This window comes from Pistacia vera, unplaced genomic scaffold (genome assembly GCF_008641045.1).
Source record: "Pistacia vera cultivar Batoury unplaced genomic scaffold, PisVer_v2 Contig1144, whole genome shotgun sequence".
NCBI classification, from domain to species: domain Eukaryota; kingdom Viridiplantae; phylum Streptophyta; class Magnoliopsida; order Sapindales; family Anacardiaceae; genus Pistacia; species Pistacia vera.
Window position 1 is genome coordinate 538629 of NW_022195187.1, and position 27804 is coordinate 566432.

General features: G+C 34.7%; 4 protein-coding genes, 1 long non-coding RNA gene and 1 pseudogene across 12 annotated transcripts; 1 reads left to right on the forward strand and 5 right to left on the reverse strand.

Moving 5' to 3' along the window:
* Positions 1-2062: 2062 nt before the first annotated feature.
* Positions 2063-3164, reverse strand: LOC116145522. The gene is made up of 2 exons (XR_004130385.1): positions 2653-3164; positions 2063-2351 (listed from the first exon to the last, which is right to left on the reverse strand). It is a non-coding gene; the product is annotated as an uncharacterized LOC116145522 (long non-coding RNA).
* Positions 3165-4237: 1073 nt separating this feature from the next.
* Positions 4238-6221, reverse strand: LOC116145235 (protein DEHYDRATION-INDUCED 19-like). 2 transcript variants are annotated; one of them, XM_031430678.1, is made up of 4 exons: positions 6039-6221; positions 5621-5904; positions 4703-4819; positions 4238-4445 (listed from the first exon to the last, which is right to left on the reverse strand). In XM_031430678.1, exons 1-3 carry the CDS (start codon positions 6204-6206, stop codon positions 4711-4713), a joined length of 561 nt encoding a protein of 186 aa, XP_031286538.1. In that variant the 5' UTR covers positions 6207-6221; the 3' UTR covers positions 4238-4445; positions 4703-4710. The 2 variants fall into 2 exon arrangements, with proteins under 2 accessions (XP_031286538.1, XP_031286529.1); XM_031430669.1 differs by lacking the exon at positions 4238-4445 and having other exon boundaries at positions 4481-4819.
* Positions 6222-12708: 6487 nt separating this feature from the next.
* LOC116145051 (protein DEHYDRATION-INDUCED 19 homolog 4-like) lies at positions 12709-16955 on the reverse strand. Of its 2 annotated transcripts, XM_031430503.1 has the most exons (6): positions 16520-16955; positions 16289-16428; positions 14472-14549; positions 14054-14337; positions 13135-13251; positions 12709-12877 (listed from the first exon to the last, which is right to left on the reverse strand). In XM_031430503.1, the coding sequence occupies exons 1-5, from the start codon at positions 16602-16604 to the stop codon at positions 13143-13145; spliced, it is 696 nt and encodes a 231-aa protein (XP_031286363.1). In that variant the 5' UTR covers positions 16605-16955; the 3' UTR covers positions 12709-12877; positions 13135-13142. The 2 variants fall into 2 exon arrangements, with proteins under 2 accessions (XP_031286363.1, XP_031286361.1); XM_031430501.1 differs by lacking the exon at positions 12709-12877 and having other exon boundaries at positions 12913-13251; positions 16520-16954.
* Positions 16956-17967: 1012 nt separating this feature from the next.
* Positions 17968-18534, forward strand: LOC116145060 (annotated as a pseudogene).
* A 1375-nt stretch (positions 18535-19909) lies between these two features.
* LOC116145201 (protein NUCLEAR FUSION DEFECTIVE 6, chloroplastic/mitochondrial-like) lies at positions 19910-22927 on the reverse strand. 6 transcript variants are annotated; one of them, XR_004130368.1, is made up of 4 exons: positions 22719-22927; positions 22489-22610; positions 20903-20972; positions 19910-20155 (listed from the first exon to the last, which is right to left on the reverse strand). XR_004130368.1 is itself a non-coding variant. In XM_031430650.1 (4 exons), the coding sequence occupies exons 1-3, from the start codon at positions 22874-22876 to the stop codon at positions 21538-21540; spliced, it is 300 nt and encodes a 99-aa protein (XP_031286510.1). In that variant the 5' UTR covers positions 22877-22927; the 3' UTR covers positions 19910-20155; positions 21522-21537. The 6 variants fall into 6 exon arrangements, 4 of the variants coding, with proteins under 4 accessions (XP_031286510.1, XP_031286502.1, XP_031286517.1 ...); XR_004130367.1 differs by having other exon boundaries at positions 20717-20972; XM_031430650.1 differs by lacking the exon at positions 20903-20972 and adding an exon at positions 21522-21557.
* A 537-nt stretch (positions 22928-23464) lies between these two features.
* On the reverse strand, positions 23465-25416 carry LOC116144904. Its single transcript, XM_031430330.1, has 3 exons — positions 25305-25416; positions 24011-24181; positions 23465-23924 (listed from the first exon to the last, which is right to left on the reverse strand). The coding sequence occupies exons 1-3, from the start codon at positions 25314-25316 to the stop codon at positions 23658-23660; spliced, it is 450 nt and encodes a 149-aa protein (XP_031286190.1). The 5' UTR covers positions 25317-25416; the 3' UTR covers positions 23465-23657.
* Positions 25417-27804: the final 2388 nt, after the last annotated feature.

Sequence of the window (27804 nt, forward strand, 5' to 3'; positions counted from 1 at the left end):
GAGGTTAATTATGAGATGTGTTTATGGTGTAGTGATGATACTTGTTAGTTAGTATGTAAATAACAAGTTGACAAGAGAGAGTTTTAGAGTGGTTCGGATGCTATGAGCAAGTCCTACATCCACTATGTTTGTATTATGGTTTCTTTTGTGATCGCTAATGAAGATTACAAAGAGAACGATCTCTTAAGTGATCTCTCAAGGTTACAAGTGTTTAAAGTGTTCTTAGAGAATGATAAGTCAGTCTCTTTCTAGTAGTGTGTCTTTGCTATTTTTTTTCTATAAAACAAGTGTGTGAATACAATAATTGATCCCATTGTGAGGAGTGGAGCTGCCTATTTATATTCTTTTCAGCTCAAGATAATGAGTGTTTTTGCAAGTTGCCTTGATTTGGTAAAGATATTCCTTTCTTTTGATTCGCTGGAAGCTTTCATCCATATCCTTAAATTAAATAAAATTTCGACAGGTGGCTGCGCATAATATCTTCCTAAGTCATTTAAGAATCAGGCAACTATTATACTTTGTCTTTATACACTTGTTGAATCCTAGTTGGTTGAGATAAATGCTAATAACTTATTGGTGGAAAAGTCTGCTAAGAGCTGATTGATCGAGATGACGTCAGCATATATTTAAGGCATAACATTTGGCAATCACTAATAGTTTACCATTTCTCATCATCCTCATCTCTCCTATTTACAACTGATATAGGAATGATCCTCACCTTAATAAAATTCTAAATTTGATTCATGTACATCAATTTCAATTTGAATGATATACATTGTCAACTATCTCAGAGTGATCAAGTGGTTCAATAGGGACTCTTGGGTGTATTACTTAAGAGGTTCTTAGTTCGAATATCTCCTCAGTTACTAATAGGGATAGCCACTAAAGCTCTTATCCAGTCGATGATTTCAAGATTTCAAGAGATCAATTGAGGTGCACGTAAGTTGGTTTGGACACCCCACTCATAAAAATAATAATAATAATAATAAAAAATTCATTTTTAGAGACACTCTTTTCAAATTCTGTTAGGAGTTCTTAGAAATCCACAATAATGTGCACACGTTTATCAAGAATATCGGTCCTTAACAATCAAGTGGGAATATTAGTTTAATCATTAACTCTCAAACAATAGAATCATATTGAATAATGCTCCATATATTTTTGGGCCCGAAAGAGGGGTCACAAAATAAATGATAATCCAGGGAGTGAACTTAGTCAATACTCAATCTAGGCAGTTAAATTATTCCACTTCTTCCGAACATTAGCCAGGCTTTCAACTCTCCAGTCTCCATTGTGCACAGCTATCACTCACTCTTCCCACAGTAACAAGGGAATAGTTTTGATTTTCTTAATTTCCGGCACATTATATTTCACCATTTGTAATATCTCCACTTGCGAATATATAAATCTTATCCATAATTCCATATTGGTTCTTGGCCTTGCCCAGACGATACCACCTATTATCGAAGCAAAACTTATTATAGAGAGATAAATAATGACCAATCTTTGACCCATTAAAAAAATCTTATTATAGATAGATAAATAAAGACCAATCTTTGACCCATTGCAAAAATCGAGGGGAACGGACAGAGATTAATGAGCTGCCTAACCAAAGCTGTCCAAGCCAATTAGCCATGGCAACTTACAGTCGAAGTTAATTCTGTTGCGTTTCTTTCGTTTGTCAGTAAGGTTAATGATAAAGTTCAGTGACAGTTCTAAGTTTCAATCGATCTCTGAACTGTTGATGTGGTGGAGATGATAATTTAAGAAAATTATACATGAATTCTACCAGCATTTAATCATCAATAAGACTAGAATTCAATCATAATCAATAATATATCAAAAAAATCAACACATAAATTTTAGAATATAAAATCAATAATTAAAGATAGTAGACAAACACGTTTGTATCAAAATTTCTAATTCTTAAATTCTTTATAAAAGAAACGGTAGGTTTTTCAAAGGTGATAAAAATGTGTATCTTCCTTTCTAATAATGCACACTGAATGATGATTTACAATGGATTAAATTATTTTAAATTTCTAATATGTTTGAAAANCAATGAAACATCGAACATATTATTCTATTAAAAGGAATAATGGAAGCAACAAGAAGATTAAAGGATTATTACAATATATAACAAGAGTGGTTGGTTGTGCCTGAATTTCAATACATCAATCCTTCCATTTTATTTTTGTTGCTTCTCCAGTGACAGTACCAGCTTCTACAAGATTTCATAAATCATTTTACAAATGTGCTCCATCTTCATTGGTTTTTGCGTGACGAAACTAATTAACTATCTCTTACTTACTCTTCTTCTTCTGGTCTACCAGCCAACAAATCCCAGAAAACTGAAACCAATCGAAAACATTTGCAGATCAGGCTCAATTTATCTTGCCATATATTAATGTAAAGAAAAGAACTGTAGAGTTTATGCTTCTTTGAGGAAAATATTTCAATACTGAGATCACTTGATGTCAACAAAAACTTTTTTTCAAGAAGGTTCAAAGGAAGAATATAAAATAGAAGTTAATCATAAGAAACAGAAGACAATGAACAGTTAAAATGATGAATTTCTACAAACTTAATCCGAAATAATCTTTATCATGGAACAACAAAAGAGAATCGAGGTGTAAAGATATATGTGCATACCTGAGAGAACGAACGGCGAGGTGCTGGGAAAGAACATGGAAGAAAAAGTTGGCTCCGTGAAGGAACACCACAATTCCTGTACAACCCAGCACAAATAACTCCACCATCATTTGATCACCTCAACCAACACAAAGATCAAACCTTCAATATATAATAAGATCAGATGGTATCCCTGTACCCGTTATTATTAACTTTGGTGGGTCGATTTGATTAGAAAAAAGCTGTATATTGTATATTGTTAAGGGAGACCAGAATTTTTATACTTGCTTGGACTTATTCTCCAAGGAGGAGAATATTTGTTTCATCATATTTTAATAGCGGTGCTCATGTCAACATCCATATCCAATCTCTCGAAACAGTTTTCAACAATACTGTTCAGAGAATGAAGATATTACCACATGATTTTTGTGGGTTGATAGAGATTGATGCAGCTGAGCTGCAGGAATTGGAATCTTGGCGTGCGTGGAGACTAGAGGAGCAATACTTTAAGTTGGATTGAGGACCGACTTTACTGACTAGCGATGTTGCCTTTTATCTTCCATTCGTTTTTCCTTTTTTTCATCTTTATCATAAATAGGTAAGGATTATCCATCCACTCACTCACCGACCCGTCGTCACAACTAACTTAAGTCTTTTAAATAGTGTTTAAGCAACTACTGGTTGTGTCTTACTGGCTTTTCTTTTGTTTGGTACTGGCTTGGTTTTCACTTCTCATTATGAACAATCAACGAGAATTGACCCATAGTTGAACATTGTTTACCATGTGTGTGGCCGAAAGAGTTTCACTTACTGACTATAATATTTGTCACTGTCATCTTTAAGTGTTCGTGTCAAATTCGTCCTTTATCTTATTCTGGATGTTTGATTGATTAACGTCATTAATTGGGCTTAAAATGATCAAAAACTGGGATTTGAATAATCCAAAAATACATAGAAGAGAACCCTAAAGAGTTAACCAACGGCCAATAAAGTTTACTCTCTCTAGATTTAAACATTAAAATCACCTATCACAAATTTAATTTATGACTTATTTAGATTTATAGAATATTTAATGAATTCTGAAAATTAGTCCAAACTACACCGATAAAAATATTAAAAAACAATTCATTAAGTCGATAGTTAGAATTTTTTTCTGCTCAATAGCACCGACTGCTGTCACCATCTCACCAACTAATTAATGTTTTCCTTAAAAGGTACATTATTTTCTTTAAGCTCTTGAGTGGTAAAGAAATTAATAATATTCGCCAAATTTCATTAATTTAATGAAAACAAAAATATTAACTTATTACAATAAATAAATTTTATCCATTAGAAAAGATTTTTTCAGAATGTTGGCAGAGGAAAAAAACAGTTACCTACTTAATGGGCAAGGGTTGACATGTTCTGTAAGAATTTGACAAGCATCAAGCAATCATAACGAATGTCATTTTCCCTCAAACTAAGATAAATGATAAAATAACTTTTCAGTAATCAGACATATCTTTCAACTTATAGGAACAGCTTTCAGGAATCACATGGGGTTCTGTTGTTCCGAGAATTAAAGGAAACTGCATTATTTAAAGCAGGTGGCACTAGTTAAATCAATCACCAACTAATGCATAATCAAGTATAGGATTAAGAGGAATAAGGTACTAATTAAATCAATCCACATTGTTCTTGAATAAATAACATTCATTTTGATTTCAAAATGCTAATAATTTAATATATTATCTGAAAGGATTGTGTATTTTTTCTTCTTTTGGTCCACTTCTGCAGGTACCAACCAGGGCGAAAGGATCCATAATGACGCTATGCTGGAAAATTTGCGTTCAAAATTTTTATCTAGAAATACAACCAACACAATTAATTGAAGGTTTCAATAAATTAGAAGACCATTGTTTCTCCAGAATGTAGTACATCTCAGGTTGAGAAGGAGCTGAGGGTGGGAATATTATCAGTAAGGCATGCATTGGGTTGTTAAACAACATAAAACCATTATAATCTCTCCCAAATATTACCCCATTTATCAAGATTTTGAACAACTCATTCCATTATTTTTAAAGCAACTTACTGTTTCCATTAGTCGTTCAACAGAGTTGTGAGCACTAGATCTTGCACAAAACCAGCTCTCCCGGCAGCTTGTCTCATCCTTTTTTCCCGCTCTTCGTGACTCAAAGAGGGATCAAAACTGTAAGAAAGAGAAGAGGAGAGCAAAACAGAAAGAGAAAGGGAGGGAGAGAGAGAGAGAGACAGGTTAAAATTTAAATTTAAATTCTAAGGACAGTTGTCAAAGGTGCTCAGGAATGCATTGCGCATAAACTAAAGGATCAATGCTTGTTCATCATATAGGTTCCCGAATCACTGATTTCTTATTTGACTGAATAGTCTAGATTATCAAGCAACTGCAGAACTAGTGAGTGCTTGTAAGCTATCTAAACATGAATGGCGCTGATTGCAAACCCAAACCCATGCACCCAAAAGTTCTAAACAACAGTTGGTCAGCGACTAGACAAATTATATAATATATATAGCATAAGTCACGCAAAACATAAGTTTAACAATGAAGGACATAAGTTTCCTATCTCAATATATTTCAGAAATGTGGCAAGAAAATGTATCTGCCCAGTGTATAACAATTGAATAAGTCAATCATGTAAATTTCTCACTGAACTAAGCTTTCATCAAGTGTTTGGTTACTAAGATTCTTATTCATGGGCAAGGAGGTCAATATGTTTCTATGGAGGTCAATGGCATTCAAGGAGATCTGTGTGAGTATGTCATGTCAATGGCATCCACGAAGTGGTCACCATAGTTGTGCCATACTTACCCATATTAAATGGATCTTAAATCAAATGATAAAAGAATTAAAAGATGTTAAAATGCTTTTGATCTCTTTGTTGCCTTGATGATTAGAAGCTGGATGGATATACTTGATGACCATCCTTGGAGCACCTGTTATATAGCAAGAACAAGGGTTAAAAAGTAGTACCTTGATTTCCAGATATGTGTTGGTGCTGGATTCTTTGCAGCAGTGTCCTCAGCACTTGTTACAACAGATTTTGAAATTTCCTCTACTTCAGATGAAGGGAAATTCAAAATAAGTGATGAAAGGAAAGGATCAGTTGCCGCGTTAGACACATTCGTATTGTTTGACCGATATCCACCACCCCCTAAAAGCACTTGAAGATGAGCTTCCCTGAGATCTCGGCCCAGAAGAGACAATGCTTGACTGCTAGGAATTGCAACTCTACGTAATCTACGACGTCTCTGTAAGTAATCTTCAGTTAAAGAGAACTGAAAAAGGAATTAAGTTTCATCCATAAATATATCCAGACATTGTTACACATAATTCTTCAAAATCATAAAAAGAAACACGAATTCATGGAAGTTTCCATTGTAAAGGATATCTTGAATAGGTGTCCATGTTGCAGAGTAATATGACTTAACATGTCCCTTGCAACTTTAACAGAGCAAATAGGGCATACCTGCATGAGAAACATAGATACGGTATGAGACTCTTTCACCATGAAACCATCAATCAGGACTGGAAAATAGTCAAACATATTATCCTCCATCAAACTGATAGTTTTTGAAACAATAAAGATAAGAGAAAAATTAAGGCGATCTCTTGTTTTCTTTCCCAAAAGATTTTTTCATCTGCATACATGAACTAAAAGCTATATAGAAGAAAAGAAACCTAATTCTCATTAAGTTAAAATAAGTATCAAAAAGAGAATGACACTTAATGGTGAATAATCTTTCAAACCTATGCCTGCTGCCCTTTTCAAAAAACAAATCTCTATAGTTATTCAATACAAAAGGATAAAACCTCAACTTGAAAGCATCCACTTCAATAATTTAAATTTATCCTTCTCTAAAAAGCGCCTAAGAAATATATCTTATCTCAACAAGTCTCCCACTACTCTTGAGATCATCCTAAACAGGCTTGAGCATAATAAATATAAAGGGGTCTGAAAAGACAGATGAAAGGCAGACGGTGATATTATTAGAGCTATACCAACATGCCCAGAAAATTGTATTGAGCAAGGCCATTCGATACTCCTGCCCACTGTGACCATAAAAAATAAGGACCCTCTGTTTTCAAAAAAAGAAAGAGGTAGTGCTCAAGAGTCAAGACTCTTATCTATCTTTTCAATAAGGACCATTCACCTCATTGCGTTCACATGATATATAAGTGAGTTACAATTGCTTTTCTTCTGCATGAATCAGTATAGACTAAAAGGCATACACTCATACGAAGTCTGTTAGATCACCTTATGCAACATCTAGTAATTGTTGATGACATCTTTGATATGCATTTTCAAACACAACTCCTCCAATTACTTTCGTTCTTAAAGAGCCCCATGTATGCTATCTTAAAATTAGATCTTCCATATCACGTGCTTCCTTTAAGAGCCCTCTTTTATTTCCATCATTGATCTGAGTGGCTTGAGCAGCCTGCAGTATTCTCATACATTCTGGAAAGCTAAAACTTCTTCATTCATAGTTCACATTACTCGTTTTATTATTTTATTTCATCAATGAGACATAAAGGAAAAGTCGCAACTCAATTACAACTGTGGAGGTTATATATCTTCCACATCAAAATACAAGATTAGAACAATTCTGCCAACAATTTGAGATGGTATTCTGCGGTGCATTTCCAACTCCAAGGACTGTTTAATAAAACAAATAAGGCACCACAGAAGACAACCTAATCTCATTTATGATTTTGTTCTTCATCATCACAGTATGATATAGCAAATCGAACTTTTGCTCTTTCTCCACTACTCCATTATGCACAAATGAAAAACAACCATTATTTATCCCGAAAAAGGAAAAGAAATAAGAACAAGGATCCATTCAGCTAGGACATATTATATATAACCATAGAAACAAATCATTGGTTCTAGTCTCCAGCTATAAACAGAAAATAAAAAATTTCAGGAAGAAAATAAAAAATTTCAGGAAAACATCTGCAAGAATGAACTATCAAATACCCCCTTAACGCTGAGGGTGAAAAGGGGGGGGGGGGGGGGGGGGGTGTAGTGGGTTTGGTTGGTGAGCCGCCGAGAAGTCGGAAAAGTGGATAGTGGGGCAATTTCGTCACCAAAAAGTGCCAAAAAGGGTCGGGACGACTGGCGAATGGCAGCTAGTGCGAAGGGGTGTATGGGTTTTGATGAGGTAGGGGATGAAGCCGCGGTAATGGAGGGAAAAGAGAGATGGATGAGGAGGTGTGGGAGAAGAATGGGGAGAGGAGGCGGAGATAGGAAATGGGAAGGAAGAATAAGAAGATGGGGAGAGGCAGGAAGAAAATAATATTGTTATAATAAATTACCATTTTAACCATTTTACTGTTATATAATGAAAATGGTGTTCTTAGGTGAGTATTTGGAATAAATAAACCAAGGTATTAACTTGGGATTTGCTACCTCGGGTGGGAATAATGTCCTTTACTCAAAAAAAATGGGGTTTTAAATAGAAATAATCATCTTGTAATTATCACTCATGAAATTAGTAAAATATTATTATGAGACTTTCTAATCAATGGAAAGTCATGTAATGCCTGGAAAATGATAGCACCTTGTGTTTTTTTGTACAATAATGATGAGTAAGATTGTTGCAGAAGATGATATATCCTCACATTTCTATGCAATTTCATCAACTTTGTTGATGCCTATAACTTTCATCTTAATTACCTCTTATTAGATGATAAAGTTTGAGTGAATTTGTTCCAATTCTCGTAAAGAATACGAAAAATCATTTCAGTAAGTCACTATTTTAACAACAAATTAGGTCATCTTGTCAGAATACATACATCTTTATACAAATCATCATGATCAATAACATTACAATCTAATATTACCTTCATGTTAAATATGTTTGGTTAATGACATTAACATAACAATCCACCCATGGTAGCCTAGCATAAGGACGAACCAAGGGGTTATCTGGACTTCAACTTACAGTTTTGTTTGGATTTCTCACTGGCTTGATGTATTTTCAATTACTCACCTAAAAAAATTGAAATTTCAACTTCAACAACCCAAGTGCAGCTCATATATATCAACTCTCTGTTTTCATTTATTCACTTGTCATTCTTTTGAAGAACTGATCACCAAACAATCCAATTACCATCTTCACATCTCTTGATTTTCGCTTTCATAAATTCTCACTGCCGCAATGTACCATCGAACATATTACTTCTATTAAAGTATAATGGAAGCAACAAGAGATTAAAAGGATTATTACAATATATACAGAGTGGTTGGCTGTGCTGATATTATACATCAATCCTTCCATTTTATTTTTGTTGCTTCTCCATGCAGTACCAGCTTCACAAGATTTCAAATCATTTTACAAATGTGCTCCATCTTCATTGGTTTTTGCGTGACGAAACTAATTAATTATCTCTTACTTACTCTTCTTCTTCTGGTCTACCACCAACAAATCCCGAAAAACTGATACCAATCGAAACATTTGCAGATCAGCTCAATTTATCTTGCCATTATTATGTAAAGAAAAGAACTGTAGAGTTTATGCTTCTTTAGGAAAATATTTCAAGACGAGATCACTTGATGTCAACAAAAACTTTTTTTTCAATAAAGTTCAAGGAAGAATATAAAATAGAAGTTAATCATAAGAACAGAAGACAATGAACAGTTAAAATGAATTTCTACAAACTTAATCCGAAATAATCTTTATCATGGAACAACAAGAGAATCGAGGTGTAAAGATATATGTGCATACCTGAGAGAACGAACGGCGAGTGCTGGGAAAGAACTGGAAAAAAAGTTGGCTCCGTGAGAGGAACACCCCAATCCTGTACAACCCAGCACAAATACTCCACCATCATTTGATCACCTCAACCACACAAAGATCAAACCTTCAATATATAATAAGATCAGATGGTATCCCTGTACCCGTTATTATTAACTTTGGTGGGTCGATTTGATTAGAAAAAAGCTGTATATTGTATATTGTTAGGAGACCAGAATTTTTATACTTGCTTGGACTTATTCTCCAAGGAGGAATATTTGTTTCATCTATTTTAATAGCGGTGCTCATCAACTCCATATCCAATTCTCGAAACAGTTTTCAACAATACTGTTCAGAGAATGAAGATATTACCCATGATTTTTGTGGGTTGATAGAGATTGATGCAGCTGAGCTGTAGGAATTGGAATCTTGGCGTGCGTGGAGACTAGAGGAGCAATTTTTAAGTTGGATTGAGGGCCGACTTTACTGACTAGCGATGTTGCCTTTTATCTCCCATTCTTTTTCCTTCTTTTCATCTTTCATATAAAGGTAGGATTATCCATCCACTCACTCACCGACCCGCCGTCACAACTAACTTAAGTCTTTTAAATAGTGTTTAAGCAACTACTGGTTGTGTCTGGGCTTTTCTTTTGTTTGGTACTGCTTTTTTCACTTCTCATTATGAACAATCAACGAGAATTGACCCATAGTTGAACATTGTTTGCCATCTGTGTGGCCGAAAGTGTTTCACTTACTGACCATAATTTTGTCACTGTCATCTTTAAGTGTTCGTGTCAAATTCGTCCTTTATCATTATTCGATGTTTGATTGATTAACGTATTAATTGGGCTTAAAATGATCAAAAACTGGGATTTGAATAATCCAAAAATACATCGAAGAGAACCCTAAGAGTTACCAACGGCTAATAAAGTTTACTCTCTTAATTTAAACATTAAAATCACCACTATCACAAATTTAATTTATGACTTATTTAATTTAAGAAAATTTAATGAATTCTGAAAATTATCCAAACATACACTCAGTATAGTTAATTTTTTTCTGCTCAATAGCACCGACGCTGTCACCATCTCACCAGCTAATTAATGTTTTCCTTAAAAGGTACATTATTTTCTTTAAGCTCTTGAGTGGTAAAGAAATTATATATTCGCCAAATTTCATTAATTTAATGAAAAAAATATTAACTTATTACAATAATAATTTTATCCATTAGAAAGATTTTTTCAGAATTGTTGGCAGAGGAAAAAAACAGTTACCTACTTAATGGGCAAGGGTTGACATGTTTCTGTAAGAATTTGACAAGCATCAAGCAATCATAACGAATGCATTTTCCCTCAAACTAAGATAAATGATAAAATAACTTTCAGTAATCACATATCTTCAACTTATAGAACAGTTTCATGAATCAATGGAGGTTCTGTTTTCCGAGAATTAAAGAAACTGCATTATTTAAAGCAGTGGCACTATTAACTCATCACCACTAATGCATAATCAAGTAAGTGGATTAAGAGAATAGGTACTAATACAATCACAAATTGTCTTGACATAATCACATTCTTTTGTTTCAAAATGCTAATAACTTTAATATATTATCTGAAAGGATTGTGTATTTTTTCTTCTTTTTGGTCCACTTCTGCAGGTACCAACCAGGCGAAAGGACCATAATGAGCTATGCTGGAAAATTTGCGTTCAATTTTTATCTAAAATACAACCACACAATTAATTGAAGTGTTTCAATAAATTAGAAACCATTGTTTCTCCGAATGTAGTACATCTCAGGTTGAGAAGGACTGAGGGTGGGAATATTATCAGTAAGGCATGCATTGGTTGTTAACAACATAAAACCATTAAATCTCTCCCAAATATTACCCACTATCAAGATTTTGAACAACTCATTCCTATTTTTAAAGCAACTTACTGTTTCCATTAGTCTTCAACAGTTGTGAGCACTAGATCTTGCACAAAACCACTCTCCCGGCAGCTTGTCTCATCCTTTTTTCTCCGCTCTTCGTGACTCAAAGAGGGATCAAAACTGTAAGAAAGAGAAGAGGGAGCAAAACAGAAAGAAAGGGAGGAGAAGAGAGAGAGAGACAGGTTAAAATTTAAATTCTAAGGACAGTTGTCAAAGGTGCTCAGGAATGCATTGCGCATAAACTAAAGGATCAATGCTTGTTCATCATATAGGTTCCCGAATCACTGATTTCTTATTTGACAAATAGTCTAATTATCAAGCAACTGCAGAACTAGTGAGTGCTTGTAAGCTATCTAAACATGAATGGCGCTGATTGCAAACCCAAACCCATGCACCCAAAAGTTTCTAACAACAGTTGGTCACGTCGACTAGACAAATTAGATAATCTTAACTGTCCTCTACACAAAGGCCCAACCAAAAAGAAGGCCTTAGGGAAAGCAAAACTATCCTACAAGGCCGGCGCCCCCGCGCCCGCCCCCAAAACACAAGGACTCAGCACAACCCAATAGCCTACACAAATTGTCCAAGCAATTAGCCCAAAAAAACTGTCCAAGCAAAACACTCCACGTAACCTTGCATAGGGAACAGCACACGTATCCATTGCCCCAATCAATGGTTATTTTTTAGTTTGACTTTTTAGAAAGGGTTAATCATTTATCTTTTTGTTACTTTTTCTTTTCAATCTCACTCTTGTTAATTAAAAAAAAAAAAAAATAGTGTAAACTACATATTCCCACCTGAGGTTTAGTGAAATTATCAGTTCATACTCCTGATTTCATTTATTCTAAATACCCACCCTTAAAGTAAAATAATTAGTGACTGTTGGATTCTGACGGGTGCTATTACCAAACTGCCATTCACCTCATTCCAAACCTCCACGGCTCCACCACACACTATCCCAAACCATCACCACAGCCATCCAAACCACCACCACCACAGTCGGGCAAACCACCTTATTCCAAATCCCACAACTGACCAAAGCACCCCATTCCAAACCACCATTACAGCCCATTCCAAACCACCCCATCCCAAAACCACCACAACCGACCAAACCAACTCATTCCAAATCCAATAGCCACCACAAAAAATCACACCATTTTAATAAAAAACAAAATACAAAAAAAAAAAAAAATCCTAGGGAGAGGGGGCTTCAATCAGCATTGAAAGGTGGGAGATCGGAGACGGAAAGCATGGGGTTATTGGAGACAACTCTTTGATGAGTCGAATGGTGGGCTCGATGAAGATTTCCGATGATGGGGTTGGCTGGAAAGAAGTTGGCGGAGTATGACACTTGAGGTGAGGGNAATCAAGTATAGGATTAAGAGGAATAAGGTACTAATTAAATCAATCCACATTGTTCTTGAATAAATAACATTCATTTTGATTTCAAAATGCTAATAATTTAATATATTATCTGAAAGGATTGTGTATTTTTTCTTCTTTTGGTCCACTTCTGCAGGTACCAACCAGGGCGAAAGGATCCATAATGACGCTATGCTGGAAAATTTGCGTTCAAAATTTTTATCTAGAAATACAACCAACACAATTAATTGAAGATTTCAATAAATTAGAAGACCATTGTTTCTCCAGAATGTAGTACATCTCAGGTTGAGAAGGAGCTGAGGGTGGGAATATTATCAGTAAGGCATGCATTGGGTTGTTAAACAACATAAAACCATTATAATCTCTCCCAAATATTACCCCATATATCAAGATTTTGAACAACTCATTCCATTATTTTTAAAGCAACTTACTGTTTCCATTAGTCGTTCAACAGAGTTGTGAGCACTAGATCTTGCACAAAACCAGCTCTCCCGGCAGCTTGTCTCATCCTTTTTTCCCGCTCTTCGTGACTCAAAGAGGGATCAAAACTGTAAGAAAGAGAAGAGGAGAGCAAAACAGAAAGAGAAAGGGAGGGAGAGAGAGAGAGAGACAGGTTAAAATTTAAATTTAAATTCTAAGGACAGTTGTCAAAGGTGCTCAGGAATGCATTGCGCATAAACTAAAGGATCAATGCTTGTTCATCATATAGGTTCCCGAATCACTGATTTCTGATTTGACTAAATAGTCTAGATTATCAAGCAACTGCAGAACTAGTGAGTGCTTGTAAGCTATCTAAACATGAATGGCGCTAATTGCAAAACCCAAACCCATGCACCCAAAAGTTCTAAACAACAGTTGGTCAGCGACTAGACAAATTATATAATATATATAGCATAAGTCACACAAAAAATAAGTTTAACAATGAAGGACATAAGTTTCCTATCTCAATATATTTCTGAAATGTGGCAAGAAAATGTTACTGACCAGTGTATAACCATTGAATAAGTCAATCATGTAAATTTCTCACTGAAGTAAGCTTTCATCAAGTGTTTGGTTACTAAGATCCTTATTCATGGGCAAGGAGGTCAACATGTTTCTATGGAGGTCAATGGCATTCAAGGAGATCTGTGTGAGTATGTCATGTCAATGGCATCCACGAAGTGGTCACCATAGTTGTGCCATACTGACCCATATTAAATGGATCTTAAATCAAATGATAAAAGAATTAAAAGAGGTTAAAATGCTTTTGATCTCTTTGTTGCCTTGATGATTAGAAGCTGGATGGATATACTTGATGAACATCCTTGGAGCACCTGGTATATAGCAAGAACAAGGGTTAAAAAGTAGTACCTTGATTTCCAGATATGTGTTGGTGCTGGATTCTTTGCAGCAGTGTCCTCAGCACTTGTTACAACAGATTTTGAAATTTCCTCTACTTCAGATGAAGGGAAATTCAAAATAAGTGATGAAAGGAAAGGATCAGTTGCCGCGTTAGACACATTCGTATTGTTTGACCGATATCCACCACCCCCTAAAAGCACTTGAAGATGAGCTTCCCTGAGATCTCGGCCCAGAAGAGACAATGCTTGACTGCTAGGAATTGCAACTCTACGTAATCTACGACGTCTCTGTAAGTAATCTTCAGTTAAAGAGAACTGAAAAAGGAATTAAGTTTCATCCATAAATATATCCAGACATTGTTACACATAATTCTTCAAAATCATAAAAAGAAACACGAATTCATGGAAGTTTCCATTGTAAAGGATATCTTGAATAGGTGTCCATGTTGCAGAGTAATATGACTTAACATGTCCCTTGCAACTTTAACAGAGCAAATAGGGCATACCTGCATGAGAAACATAGATACGGTATGAGACTCTTTCACCATGAAACCATCAATCAGGACTGGAAAATAGTCAAACATATTATCCTCCATCAAACTGATAGTTTTTGAAACAATAAAGATAAGAGAAAAATTAAGGCGATCTCTTGTTTTCTTTCCCAAAAGATTTTTTCATCTGCATACATGAACTAAAAGCTATATAGAAGAAAAGAAACCTAATTCTCATTAAGTTAAAATAAGTATCAAAAAGAGAATGACACTTAATGGTGAATAATCTTTCAAACCTATGCCTGCTGCCCTTTTCAAAAAACAAATCTCTATAGTTATTCAATACAAAAGGATAAAACCTCAACTTGAAAGCATCCACTTCAATAATTTAAATTTATCCTTCTCTAAAAAGCGCCTAAGAAATATATCTTATCTCAACAAGTCTCGCACTACTCTTGAGATCATCCTAAACAGGCTTGAGCATAACAAATATAAAGGGGTCTGAAAAGACAGATGAAAGGCAGATGGTGATATTATTAGAGCTATACCAACATGCCCAGAAAATTGTATTGAGCAAGGCCATTCGATACTCCTGCTCACTGTGACCATAAAAAATAAGGACCCTCTATTTTCAAAAAAAGAAAGAGGTAGTGCTCAAGAGTCAAGACTCTTATCTATCTTTTCAATAAGGACCATTCACCTCATTGTGTTCACACGATATATAAGTGAGTTACAATTGCTTTTCTTCTGCATGAATCATTATAGACTAAAAGGCATACACTCATACGAAATCTGTTAGAACACCTTATGCAACATCTAGTAATTGTTGATGATATCTTTGACATGCATTTTCAAACACAACTCCTCCAATTACTTTCGTTCTTAAAGAGCCCCATGTATGCTATCTTAAAATTAGATCTTCCATATCACGTGCTTCCTTTAAGAGCCCTCTTTTATTTCCATCATTGATCTGAGTGGCTTGAGCAGCCTGCAGTATTCTCATACATTCTGGAAAGCTAAAACTTCTTCATTCATAGTTCACATTACTCGTTTTATTATTTTATTTCATCAATGAGACATAAAGGAAAAGTCGCAACTCAATTACAACTGTGGAGGTTATATATCTTCCACATCAAAATACATGATTAGAACAATTCTGCCAACAATTTGAGATAGTATTCTGCGGTGCATTTCCAACTCCAAGGACTGTTAATAAAACAAATAAGGCACCACAGAAGACAACCTAATCTCATTTATGATTTTGTTCTTCATCATCACAGTATGATATAGCAAATCGAACTTTTGCTCTTTCTCCATACTCCATTATGCACAAATGAAAAACAACCATTTATTATCCCGAAAAAGGAAAAGAAATAAGAACAAGGATCCATTCAGCTAGGACATATTATATATAACCATAGAAACAAATCATTGGTTCTAGTCTCCAGCTATAAACAGAAAATAAAAAATTTCAGGAAAACATCTGCAAGAATGAACTATCAAATACCCCTTACCCCTGCCCCACGAAAAAAAAAAAAAAAAAAAAGCTATGAATCATAGGGTCAAACACAATTTTTACCAATATCAGTAACACCCAATAAAAAGATAGATCAAACAAGGACAGCTAAATACCAAATCAAGAAACCAAGAACATGTAACAAGTCTTAGACATAAAAACCATGTTGTTTTGTCCAAAAACAGAAACACATAAAGATTCTCTTTTTACTTAAAGCAAAATAAAACAAACCACTTACCGTAACTTTTGACTCGCACGAGTGTTCATCTTCAAGATGCGAACAGAGCGACGCGATATCGAAATCCTCGTAACAATATGGACATGGGAAATCAGGCCGTAACTCATCTTCTACCTCAAAATCATCTATGCTCAACCGATCTAAAACCATAAAATAATATTTAAAATTAAAGAAAAAAACATAAGAAGAGAAAAAATTAACAAATAGATCCATATAAAAGGCTAAACGAACCAAGGTGCGAGCTCTGATGATGATGCTGCAACGTGTATTGATGCTTGGCAGCGGCCAGACGAGAGGTCCAGAAATCGGAGTCCATCGAAAGATCAGAAACCGAGCTAAGCTGGTATTGAATATTATTTATTTAATAATTATATTTTTTATATATTCACCTAAATTTTATTTTTTTTTAAATAACGAAAAGCTTTTTGGAAAATCTCTTCTCGGCTCTCTTTGACTTATTCTTAGGAGTTGCAGGTTGATCTAAGTAAGCTTCAGATACGAGAGGACAGAGAGACAGACACGGTGGGCTATTTATTTATTTTTTAATAATGCTGCATGTTTTATGATTAAAAAAAAATGAACTTTTTGTATAAATATAGATGGAGAAGAAAGGTTCAAATATGGAGGATTTAATTAAGAAGAAAGAGAGAGGGATGTTTGTGGTTATGTGAATGTGACGTAGAGCAGAGGAAATGTCGGGCTTCTTTCTTCGTTATTAACACACGTTCTTGTTTGTTTCCTAATTTGCTTATTATTTTAATGGTTTTTTTTTTTATTAATTCTTGCTTTTATATTTTTCTGTGGACTACTTAAATCCTTTGTTTTTGTTTCCACTATTATTGCAACAATCTTTTCTCTACCACAAGTCCACAACTTGCCATGGTTTTAGATAGAGAAGAGCCATTAAGCCTATTTATTTGATTTCAAAATTATATAATTAATTACTTATAACTATAATTATTGTATTTTTAGAAACAATACAGATGTATACTGTAATGACATTTATCTCCCAAGATATTATACAACGATCAAAATCTTTTTAAGGTTTTTGAAATGATATAAATCTATTGTTAAGTTTTAAATGTTAAAATAATAATTTAATAATATTTATTAACTCATAACATTTAAAATTTTAACCGTTCAGTAACAATTTATGATAGACAAAGGAATTTCTGTTATACTAGGTATCTAAACCAGTTTATGCATGTCAACTAATTTCTGGAGTCTATTGAACACCTTACAAGTTTAATGTTTCAGATAAACTATAAATGTGGTAGGTGACGCTAAAGTGGTTTAAACCCAGAAAGTCAATGAAATGAGTAAACCTTCTTGACCACCAGATTAACCTCATGAGACTCTCTACTAGATATTTGGAAGTTTAAAATATAAAAAAATTAATAGATAAATGGCATTTAACTAATTTAATGTTGGAATTAATAAGATAATTAGAATGATTTTGATTTACTTTACTATATTGTTTTTTTCTTTTATTTTAAGTGAAAATTTTTACAATTGTGTTACGTATTTATATTATATTAAATTTATTAACTTTTTAATTAACTATTCATGCAGAGTAATATGAGATATGCAGCGTGATTTAAACGCACACGAAAATGCCGGTAAAAAAGGATCGAACATAGTTACAGTTTTCTCCAACAATCTTTTTTCTTAATCTTCGTCCACAACGGTACAGGAGCCAAAACAATCCAACAGAAGCTGTATTAGGTTTGAATGAATGCTAATGGACACGACAACGAAAGGCCAGAAAAAACCGCCAACACAACAACAACGGCAGCAAGGAAACACAAAGGTTGAAGAGAAGAGAAAGCCAGTGTTTGTAAAAGTTGATCAACTGAAACCGGGAACCAAAGGTCACAATGTCATCGTACAAGTGTTGAAATCTGAAACCGTTGTGCCAAACTCGGATCGCTGAATGCCTTGTTGGTGATGACACTGCCACCATCCTCTTCACCGCTCGTAATGAGCAAGGTCCAAATTTTGCCATAGTTTACTGATTTGATGTGTGATTATATGACAATGGTGGGTGTATATATTGGGTGCAGTTAAGTTGATGAAAACAGAAACCACAGTAATTCTCCGGAATGAGAAGATTGACATGTTTAAGGGGTCGATGAGGCTAGCGGTTGACAAATGGGGCTATCACTGAACCTGCCAATTATGTAGTTAAAGAAGATAACAATCTGTCACGTGTTGAGTATGAATTGGTGAAAGTTGTTGAAGAATGATTGGAAATCAGCATTTTGATAACTCAACACACATGATGATTTGTTTAAGCTCCGTATTCCACTCCATGGGATATTTCTGTTGAAAATTTTGTTTCATGGCCGCCATCTTGTTCAGAAAGGAGTTTTTTCATTGTTATATTATGCTTGGCAAATGTTTTCCTATTGTCAAATTTTAGAAAATAAAACCTTTTTTTTATTTTTTTCTAATAACCATTAGTCCCTTGTTGAGTATCATCAACTGTTTGTGATAAACAAGTACAGTAACTCATTTAATTTGAATAGCATGTGCTAGTTGTTGTAGGAGCAGGGTTTTAAAGAGGCTGGGCCAACCAAGGAAAGGAATGTGCTTAAATTGGGTAAACTCAGTAGGAAGAGGGCTTGCTCCCATTGCTATTTGTTACAATAAAAATGGACTTGGAAATTTGAAAATCTTTTAAGCCATTGCCCACAACTTATAAAAATTAACTGTAAATAAGTTAATTGTGTAATATCTCAAACCTTTGGATCATATTATCAATTTCGTAAATCTGGGAGACGCTGGAAGACTTTAATATGATGTGAAGATGAATTTTATGGAATCATCATTATCATTGATTAGATTGATGTGATGCACAGAGTTTCACATCTTGCATGTCAGTAGGATTATTATCCTCAAATCAAATTCGCAACTGCGTATGCCCTCGCGCCAAATGAGAATTCACAAATAATTTGCTGGAATTTCGGGGAATTATATTTCTCATTTAGCAGTATTTTGATACCCAACCTCGCCCGGTTGATTGAACCGAGACCTTTGCCGAGTGGATTATCACTTTTAACTATTTACCATAAACCTTAGAATTATAGACGATAATCGATTGACATATGATAGTAATTATGTTGAGACTTTTAGAGAGAAAGTGTCAATGAGTTCAAAGGTGGTGAAGGGAGTAATTTCTAACGAATAAATCAACCGAAAAAGGTCAAAATCAATCGACCAAAATGACAATTTGTTGCCAACCATTGGCAAAGTGAACAAGGGAGGAGTGAGTTAGGTTTTGGTCTGGAGGCTGAGGGAAGTATTTTCGTGATGATGAAGAGTGTTGTCATCACTGGAAACAAGCTCTATTTGGTTTGGGTTGTCAATGCGGGTAATGATGTTTAAAGTGTTTTTGCAAGATTTCAAACTTATAAAGACTTACATGTAATTTTCAAGAGTATTTTTGTTGGTCAAACCAATTCAATCGATCAACCTAAGACCTGACCACTTTGTCGGATTTCACCCCGGATTGGTTATTAAAACATTGTGATTTAGGCTTGGTTCTTGCTCATCTAGTAAGTTTCGAATGCATATGGTTAGACAACACTCATCCAAACGACATCATATTGGAGAAATACATCCAGGGAAAAAGATAATTAAATTCTTGTTCTTATATCCGTAACTTGTATCAAAGAATTCTGTCAGGAAAGATGAGTCATAAAAATAAAATAGTCTATTTCCTCATGGTACCTAGTACCTACATCCAGATGCTCAAATGAAAACATCTGAGGAAGAACAATTGCTAAAAGAGGTGATAACAAAGTCTGATCTTATCGATGTAGACTACGATCAATGCACGGCATCCAAGAAACAACAATCATCCATCTACAATACAGAAAGCATAAAAATTACTCACTCAGGTAAAAGAAATGTGCAACTTAACCAAGAATTCAAACATCTAATTAACAAAAAATATTAATGAAATGTGAATTGATAGGAGGACATTAAATAGATCCATGACTGCAAAGAAAAACAAGAATGAGAGGCAACAGAGAAAGACACTAAGAATTCATCCAACGAATGCTGATCAAAGACCAAACAAATAGGACAACCTCGATCATATGAGATATTTTAGGATGAGGTGAAGAAGAACGCTAGGTTATGTTAATGTAAAAAGTATATTATTGGGTGTAGTCTCTAGCACAATCTTATGCAATCTGTCTGTATCCATGTACTACCCAGTTTCATTGCGCCTGACCATAATTGTCTTCCTCATTCTCTCCCTAACTGCATCCAAGTAAACACTCTCATTCAACTTGCAGTGAAATCGTTTAGCATCTCAATGTTCTCTTCACGGAAATGAAGAATGCTAAAGGATAAACAACTGCGACTTCCAACAAGAAAAAAATGCAAAATATAAAGCAAAGATACGTGATGAGAATATACCATTATCATAATTATAAACACCACTCTAATACACAGCTTATTTGAATCACAACAGTACTAAAAAGCACCCATTTATAACTTGGCTCTCCAAGTTCTTGAATAACAAAATTTTCTTTCAGCACCTTGTTAAACCTTCCTAACAGGCAAGAATCTCTAGAATCCTACTACAAAGCTTTATTTGGCCACCTTGTCTTAGAGCGCATGCACAAAACTTCTCCCGAACTCTTTGACATTCATCATACATCATCATTGCAATCTGAGTGAATAAAATAAATTAGTATGGTCCATATGTAGTTATACTGGTGAGAGTATGAATGAAAGGAAGACTTGGTTCATCTTCTGCCAAAAAATTGAAATACAGCATCTCATTGCCATTTATTATCTCTATGGTTAAATAAGAAGAAAATCACAAAATATAAAAAATACCGATCTGCAATAATTAAAAATTCCAGAAGTCACAGACAAACACACCACCATAACAAAGTGAAAAGGAAGTGCCAAATTTCATGCATAAGAGAAGCTGTTTTGCAAGAACAAGTGCCATTCCCATCCACAAATAAATTCCTATGACAAAAACCAGTTTGATGATTAAGACACTAACAAACACAAAGCAAGGCTAGGTGATTTAATTTAAATAATTGCAAAAGAAATGATGAATTAGGAGATCTACATAAAATTAAAAGTTCAACAGGATTTTTATTGGTCCTGCAACTCCATGAAATTATAATAAATAGTGTTCAAACTCTTGTCTTTCCACATTTTTATAGAACACAACTTCTCACTCAACCTAATCGAGGTACTCCACCTTTGTTGCTTGCTCTTCATCTAGTCTTGTCTTGCCCTACAAAAGGAGAAAGGATATGCATTCTTTCATTGTATGCTAGAGATAGAGTGATGGGATTACTTATCTTGGAAAAGAAAAGATATTTATACATATACAATAAAAGGGAAGAAGATTGTAAGATCTTTTGGCTTTTAACCTTAAGTAGTTCATGCTTCTTCTGGAAATTTTCTTTTTCCAGTATCAGCTTAGCTTCATTTAATTTACAATTTCTAAAATTTTAAACAAGTATTCTTGGGGAGGAGAATGATTGCAATGGATTAAATTACACCTTTTTGGTTGTAAATCCAAGATATGTTTCCTTATTGGCCACATTCAATTTTTCCTCTTGAAAGTGGCCAATTTCATGATATGTCAATATAACCTAATTACCTACACATGCAAATCGAGTATTCTCAAAGAGGAAATCTGGCTTCAGATTAGTTTACAATTTATAGATCCTGATCAAGCTCCATTGCCAAACAAGTCCTCATATAACTTTGATATTTACTACGTAACTAAAGAGAACACTCTTTACCGGTAACCAATAATAATGGACATATGCCCTTTCAGTCCAAGCATGGACTTCCCTAAATCAAGCACAAATTTCACTGGAACAAAACTAAGTAATGCCTCTCAAGACATAATGCAGCGCTAAATTTGAATAAATAATACACAAAGAAAATTTCAAATGACACCCTCCCATAACTCAAACTATTACATAAGCTCATCACACTAGCACGGTGACCAGTAGCACAGTAAATCCAGCTCACCACAGTTTACACACAAGTGAAATTAAACTAGATGAAAAAAACAAACAAAGTAAGGATAGTAAAAATTCACTACCAAATGAAAAAAGCTATCGACTAACACAAAACCAACAAACCAGATCACCAAGCTCAAACTCACAAGTGAAGATGAAATTCTAATGGGCAGAAGAAGAGTAAATTACCTTCAGGGGTCCAACCGTAGCTTCGACGAGAAACGGAGAGCATTGAAGTAAGCAATGCAGAGGCGGTGGCAGTGTGAAACGGCAGCAACGTTTCTACGCAGCAGCTCATCTCCACTGGGGACCTTTTATTAAACACAGATTAAACATGTTTCATTAGCTTTAGCCTCAATTTAACAAAAAAAAAAATCATAACATCAGTCTATTTAAGTTTGGTTTCTGAAATTTATTACCTGAAAATGCGATGAGAAAGGGGTTTCTGTTTGGAGATCCGAAAGGGAGAGGTAGTGGGTCTGGCATTGGGTTTGAGCCCAGCCGTTATTCTGGCGGAGACGGTGGCTCTGGTGGCGGCGGTGGACCGCAGGGCGGACCTGGCAGCGGCTACAGACATGGCTGTTTCAGTGTTTAGGGTTTTAAGTAGTTGGATTGTTTTCTCGAGGGTTTTAGGTTTGTTAAGGAGGGCTTTTCCACTTGCGTGTATATACTCGTACGAAGATTATGGAACACCACTATTTCTGGTTCTTTCGATTTGACACGTGCCACCTTCTTGTTTATTTATTTTTTAAAAAGTAATAGTATAATACCAACAACCTTTTTTCACAAACTTTCTCTTAAAACTCTGACGTGAAAGTTTGCAATTAATTAGTAGAACTCATGCAGATCCATATGGGATTCGTTGTGAACTAACTAATTACGAACTGTTACGTCAAAGTTATTTGAAAAAGTTTGTGCATAAATATAATTGACGTAGTATTATTCTTTTTTAAATACAATTAAATGGATCATTTTAAATTAAATTGCAAATCGGAAAAAGTTTTAATGGGATAAGCAAGACTATACTTGTCGATTCTGCACACCAATTCCCCATTTTGACTGCTGTGGGCGATGTGATCAGGCTGAGGACTACCCCGTCGCACTCTGCATCAGTTGTGATGGGGAGTGGATATGCAAGTGTAGACTTTCCCTGATTGAAATACGCTAATAAGGGCATTCTTTATGAAATACAGCAAAAGCAATATAGCCCGAGTACAAAATGTTATTCCAAATGGTGTGAACCAGCCAATTAAAGAGAAAAACTAGAGAGTTACAATGAATCACTAATTTCTGAAAACAGAAGATGGCTGAAGCCATGAATGTTTATTCTGAAGATTGATTATTTGGTGTGATGATGATTAATTTCTTGGTTTGCTCCGGCTTCGGCTCATCTTTAGTAGAAAAGGAATGCAAATTCCAGTTGATGTATCAACCCCATGTTGATGTGGTTTAGTCATATTGATATTGATATTGGAGCATGTTCCACCTCTTACTGATATTTTCTGATTACCCTCTTCAAAATGGAATGCATTTGGGAAGTACAAGCTTCTTCTTCTATCGCCTGCCTTTAATCCGATTAGTTTGCCTAGTGATACACTATGGTCTTGGAAGAATGATGCTGTGGACTGCCATTGCCAACACCACATTTTCTTCAGCGTTCTGCATTATTTATGTCTTTTCAAGCTAAAAAACATTTCAACACAAAACTTACCTCAGTGTCAAGGTTGGAGGATGATATTGAGGAGAAACTGATTGATCGCATTTGAATGGAGTAAGGTTGATCTACTGCTGCCGGAGCTGCCTGCTGTCTGCTCTCCATCACTTCAAGTCTTGCGTTCATAATCTCAAGCCCAAATGGCCATCCCTTCGAGATCTCATGCTCCTGGGAATTAACTGTCATCAATTCTCTTGTATAAAGCCTCAAATTTTATGATATATGCAATACTTGCTCAAGCAATATCTCACACTACATTCAATGGAAATTTTCGACCATAATTATTGGAGGTTATACTAGGCAGTTGTTGTGAACTACTGGATAGAAAAAAGGCTGAAATTTTCGGATGAAGATTAGGTAATCCTTGTATGACTGCCTGAATAATGAAGTCAACACAAATCTATCTATTGAAATTTGAGAGTATTATAAAAAGGGTTTTTCCTATTATAATATTGTATAACGAAAACTCCACCATTGCCACAGAAAACAACAATCTGCATTGAAATTTCTGAGAATATTATATATGATTTCACCATTTCCCAAGTTGAGATATGGGTTGATGGCAATCTGGCAATATACCAACTGTTACTTAGCTTCCCGATGGGAGTAAAGAGCATTGTTTCTGTGTCTCGCATGTTCACTCTAAATCCCTGATGAGTTATCTGATGTTACAGTTATTAATGATTTCTATCAGGATATTTCACAGTTAATTAATCAAGAAAACTCCTAATGAAGCGCCGGAATTCACACAGTTTAACCTTCATCTATTACCTCCCAAATTTTCATATGAAATTTGGTTTACAGCCTTGAACGTGATCAAAATCCTTCGGAAACTATTCAGATACGGGTAGTTGGAAAACAACCGACAAACTTTGCCTATCTGGGATCACCAAACATTAGAGAAGAACAAAAACTTTTCCACAGTCCCATACTCAACAGATTTTAAGCGTATCTCTGAAGATTATTATCACAAAACAACAATAGCAATGGAACCCATGAATGACCAAATAATAATTCATTAGATACTACCCAAATTAGAAATCATTCCTCTGTGAACTCGTGCATTTTGAACATAATCAAACAGTGACAGTAGTCAGCACAGCCACAAAGAGAGAAGAGATCAATTCATATTCTTAAACAAAGTACAGTAGATTACGTGTTTGGTACTGAACATCCCCAGAAACTAATTTTTTCATGGTTTTACACTCAAATAATAACAAAATAAACACAATAACTTGCAGTCACATGATGAACAGAAACAACAACACAAGAACAGGGAAATGACTAATACCTGAGTGGCCATGGTCTGTCAAAACAGTCTCCTCCACAAAGAAGCAAAATTATGGAAAGTGGTGTAGGTGATCACAGAAATTCCACATAATAAGGAAGAAATTTAAGTTTTTAGGAAGACCACATTTTTGGGTAATCACTATGGAATTCTTCCTTAAACATGAGACCATTAATGTTTCTGGGTCCCATGCGGGTGTTCACCTATACAAATCACAACTAGTTTTTGTACTTTGATTATTTTATTAACAACTGATAACCACAAGTGTTCAGACACAATAACTACACTTTAACCGTTAATTTACCGCCATATTATATATTTTCAAAAACTCCTTTCAACTCCAATTAAGCCAACCAAGAAAAAATATATAAAAAATGAATAAAATTTCATGTTCTTGATATTTATAAATCACAGGGCACATTATTTTGTAAATTGACTGGTGTCATAAATGAAAGTAGGAGGTGATTTGTCATATCATGGGGGTAATTTAGCAACAATAAAAGCTTTGTTGTTGAATCATTAAGACCCTGAAATGAACGTAAGAGCGCTCTTCCATCAAACTGAAAATCAAAGTGTGATTCTTGTGTCTACATACAAAAGCAACAATAATAGGTCCAAAAAGAACAAGAGGACAAGGAGAATAGTAATGTTAAGGACAATGATTTAGAGGTTTTCTGGTTGTTTATTGGAAAAAAAAAGAAAAACTGATGAAGATTCTGTGAAGGTTATGACATTCTTTGAAAACAAATGCAAAATACAAAAGAAAATAAAGAAAATGTACTAGCCAATAAGGAGTTTTTTTTTTAACAAGTCCGGGTCAGCTTACACGCACCTTAACTAATCCTCAGAGTCTATTAAACACTCTACAAGTCCAAAGGACCATGTAAACCACAATGTTACTATAGTAGATGGTCTCAAGGTTTTGAATCAAAGAACTCAAGAAAGAGAGTAAACCTCTTTGGCCGTCAAACCAACCCCTTGGGTAATAAAGCCTTCCTGTTCGATGACTTTATGTCATTCAATTTGAAGATAGAAGTGGGGTGACAGTTGTAACTTGAAATTAGCTGGTATACCTTGATAACCACATAGTTTTTTTTTTTTTTTTTAATTTATAACTGAGAGTGTCTAAGTTAGTTATGCATACTTCAACTAATCTCTCAGTATCTTAGAATTATCGGCTAGATAAAAGCTCTAATAACCATTTTTATTAGCAATAAAAAAGGAACTCGAACTCACAACCTCTTGAATAATACATTCAAAAGTCCTTATCGAACCACTCGGTTACTCAGAGGTTGGTTATAATCATACAGTTTTTCTTTAGAGAAATGAATTATTTCACCTAAAAAGTTAGCATTATGATTGTAAAATCACTTAGAATGTGGATATGGAATATTAATTTTTATAATTTAGAAGAATTTTATTGAGTTAAAAGTATTGAATTTGACAGGAGGTAATAAATGGAGCGTAAAACGCAAAAAAAATTATAGTTATGGGTTAGCTTGCCAACTCCCGGACGATGCCGACTCGCCTCCTTCGTAATCATAAACTTCAAACGATACGGCACTCCAACTCCACAACAAATATATTGTATTCTTCACGATAATGGTAACAATCCAGTGTTGCAAAGTTCAAGAACGTAGTCAAATGGAGGCCGTTGGATTTGATTGTTAAATCATGTGATTTACTTACAACAATTGTATGCCAAATGATTAATTTTAGCAAAATCATATTATGAGGAGATAACTTGGGCTAGTTTTAGTGTTATTTCTTACAAATTTAACACGATGACATAAAATTAATCTTAAGCCCATACATGCTTGAATCTTGGGCCTATTTGAAATCCCACTTCTATTTTCTCAATTGGGCCTTACTCAACTGTTGGACCCTCTTTCACAAACTCTAGATTGAAAAGTTTTTGACATTTAGATTTGCTTCCTTTATCTCATTATTTCAATAAAGCAAATAAGCTCAACCTAACAATGCTATGCCATTTGTAAATAGTAATTGCTTACACAATATGTTGAAACTTGGACCGACAATAAAATAAAATACAAGTATTTTCCTAAAAAAATATGATCACTTGTTTTGCAGTGGACTTTTCGACAACTAGATTTGTGCCACTTTTCCTTACACCATGCTAGGATCTGACGATTAAGCTCACTTCATGTGTTGCTCTTACAGCAAATGACTTCATCAGCAAAATTATCAGTATTAAGTATGGGTGTTCTGTTTTACGCATGAGCGTGCCTGACTTAAATCCAGATTACGGAGATTATGCATGTAATCCACCCCGTAATAACCACTCCCAACCACTGTCAAATGGTGTATAAAAACTAAAAAAGAGAAATCACCTCCATTTTGTGAGATCGACCATTTACACAAGAACAAAAACCCACTTAGAAAGAGTTTATCATCGTTTTTACGTGTTTTATTTATAATTAGTCTGAGTGTAAAACAAATACAAAACAATAACATAACAGTGGACGTATGCTTGATTCTAACT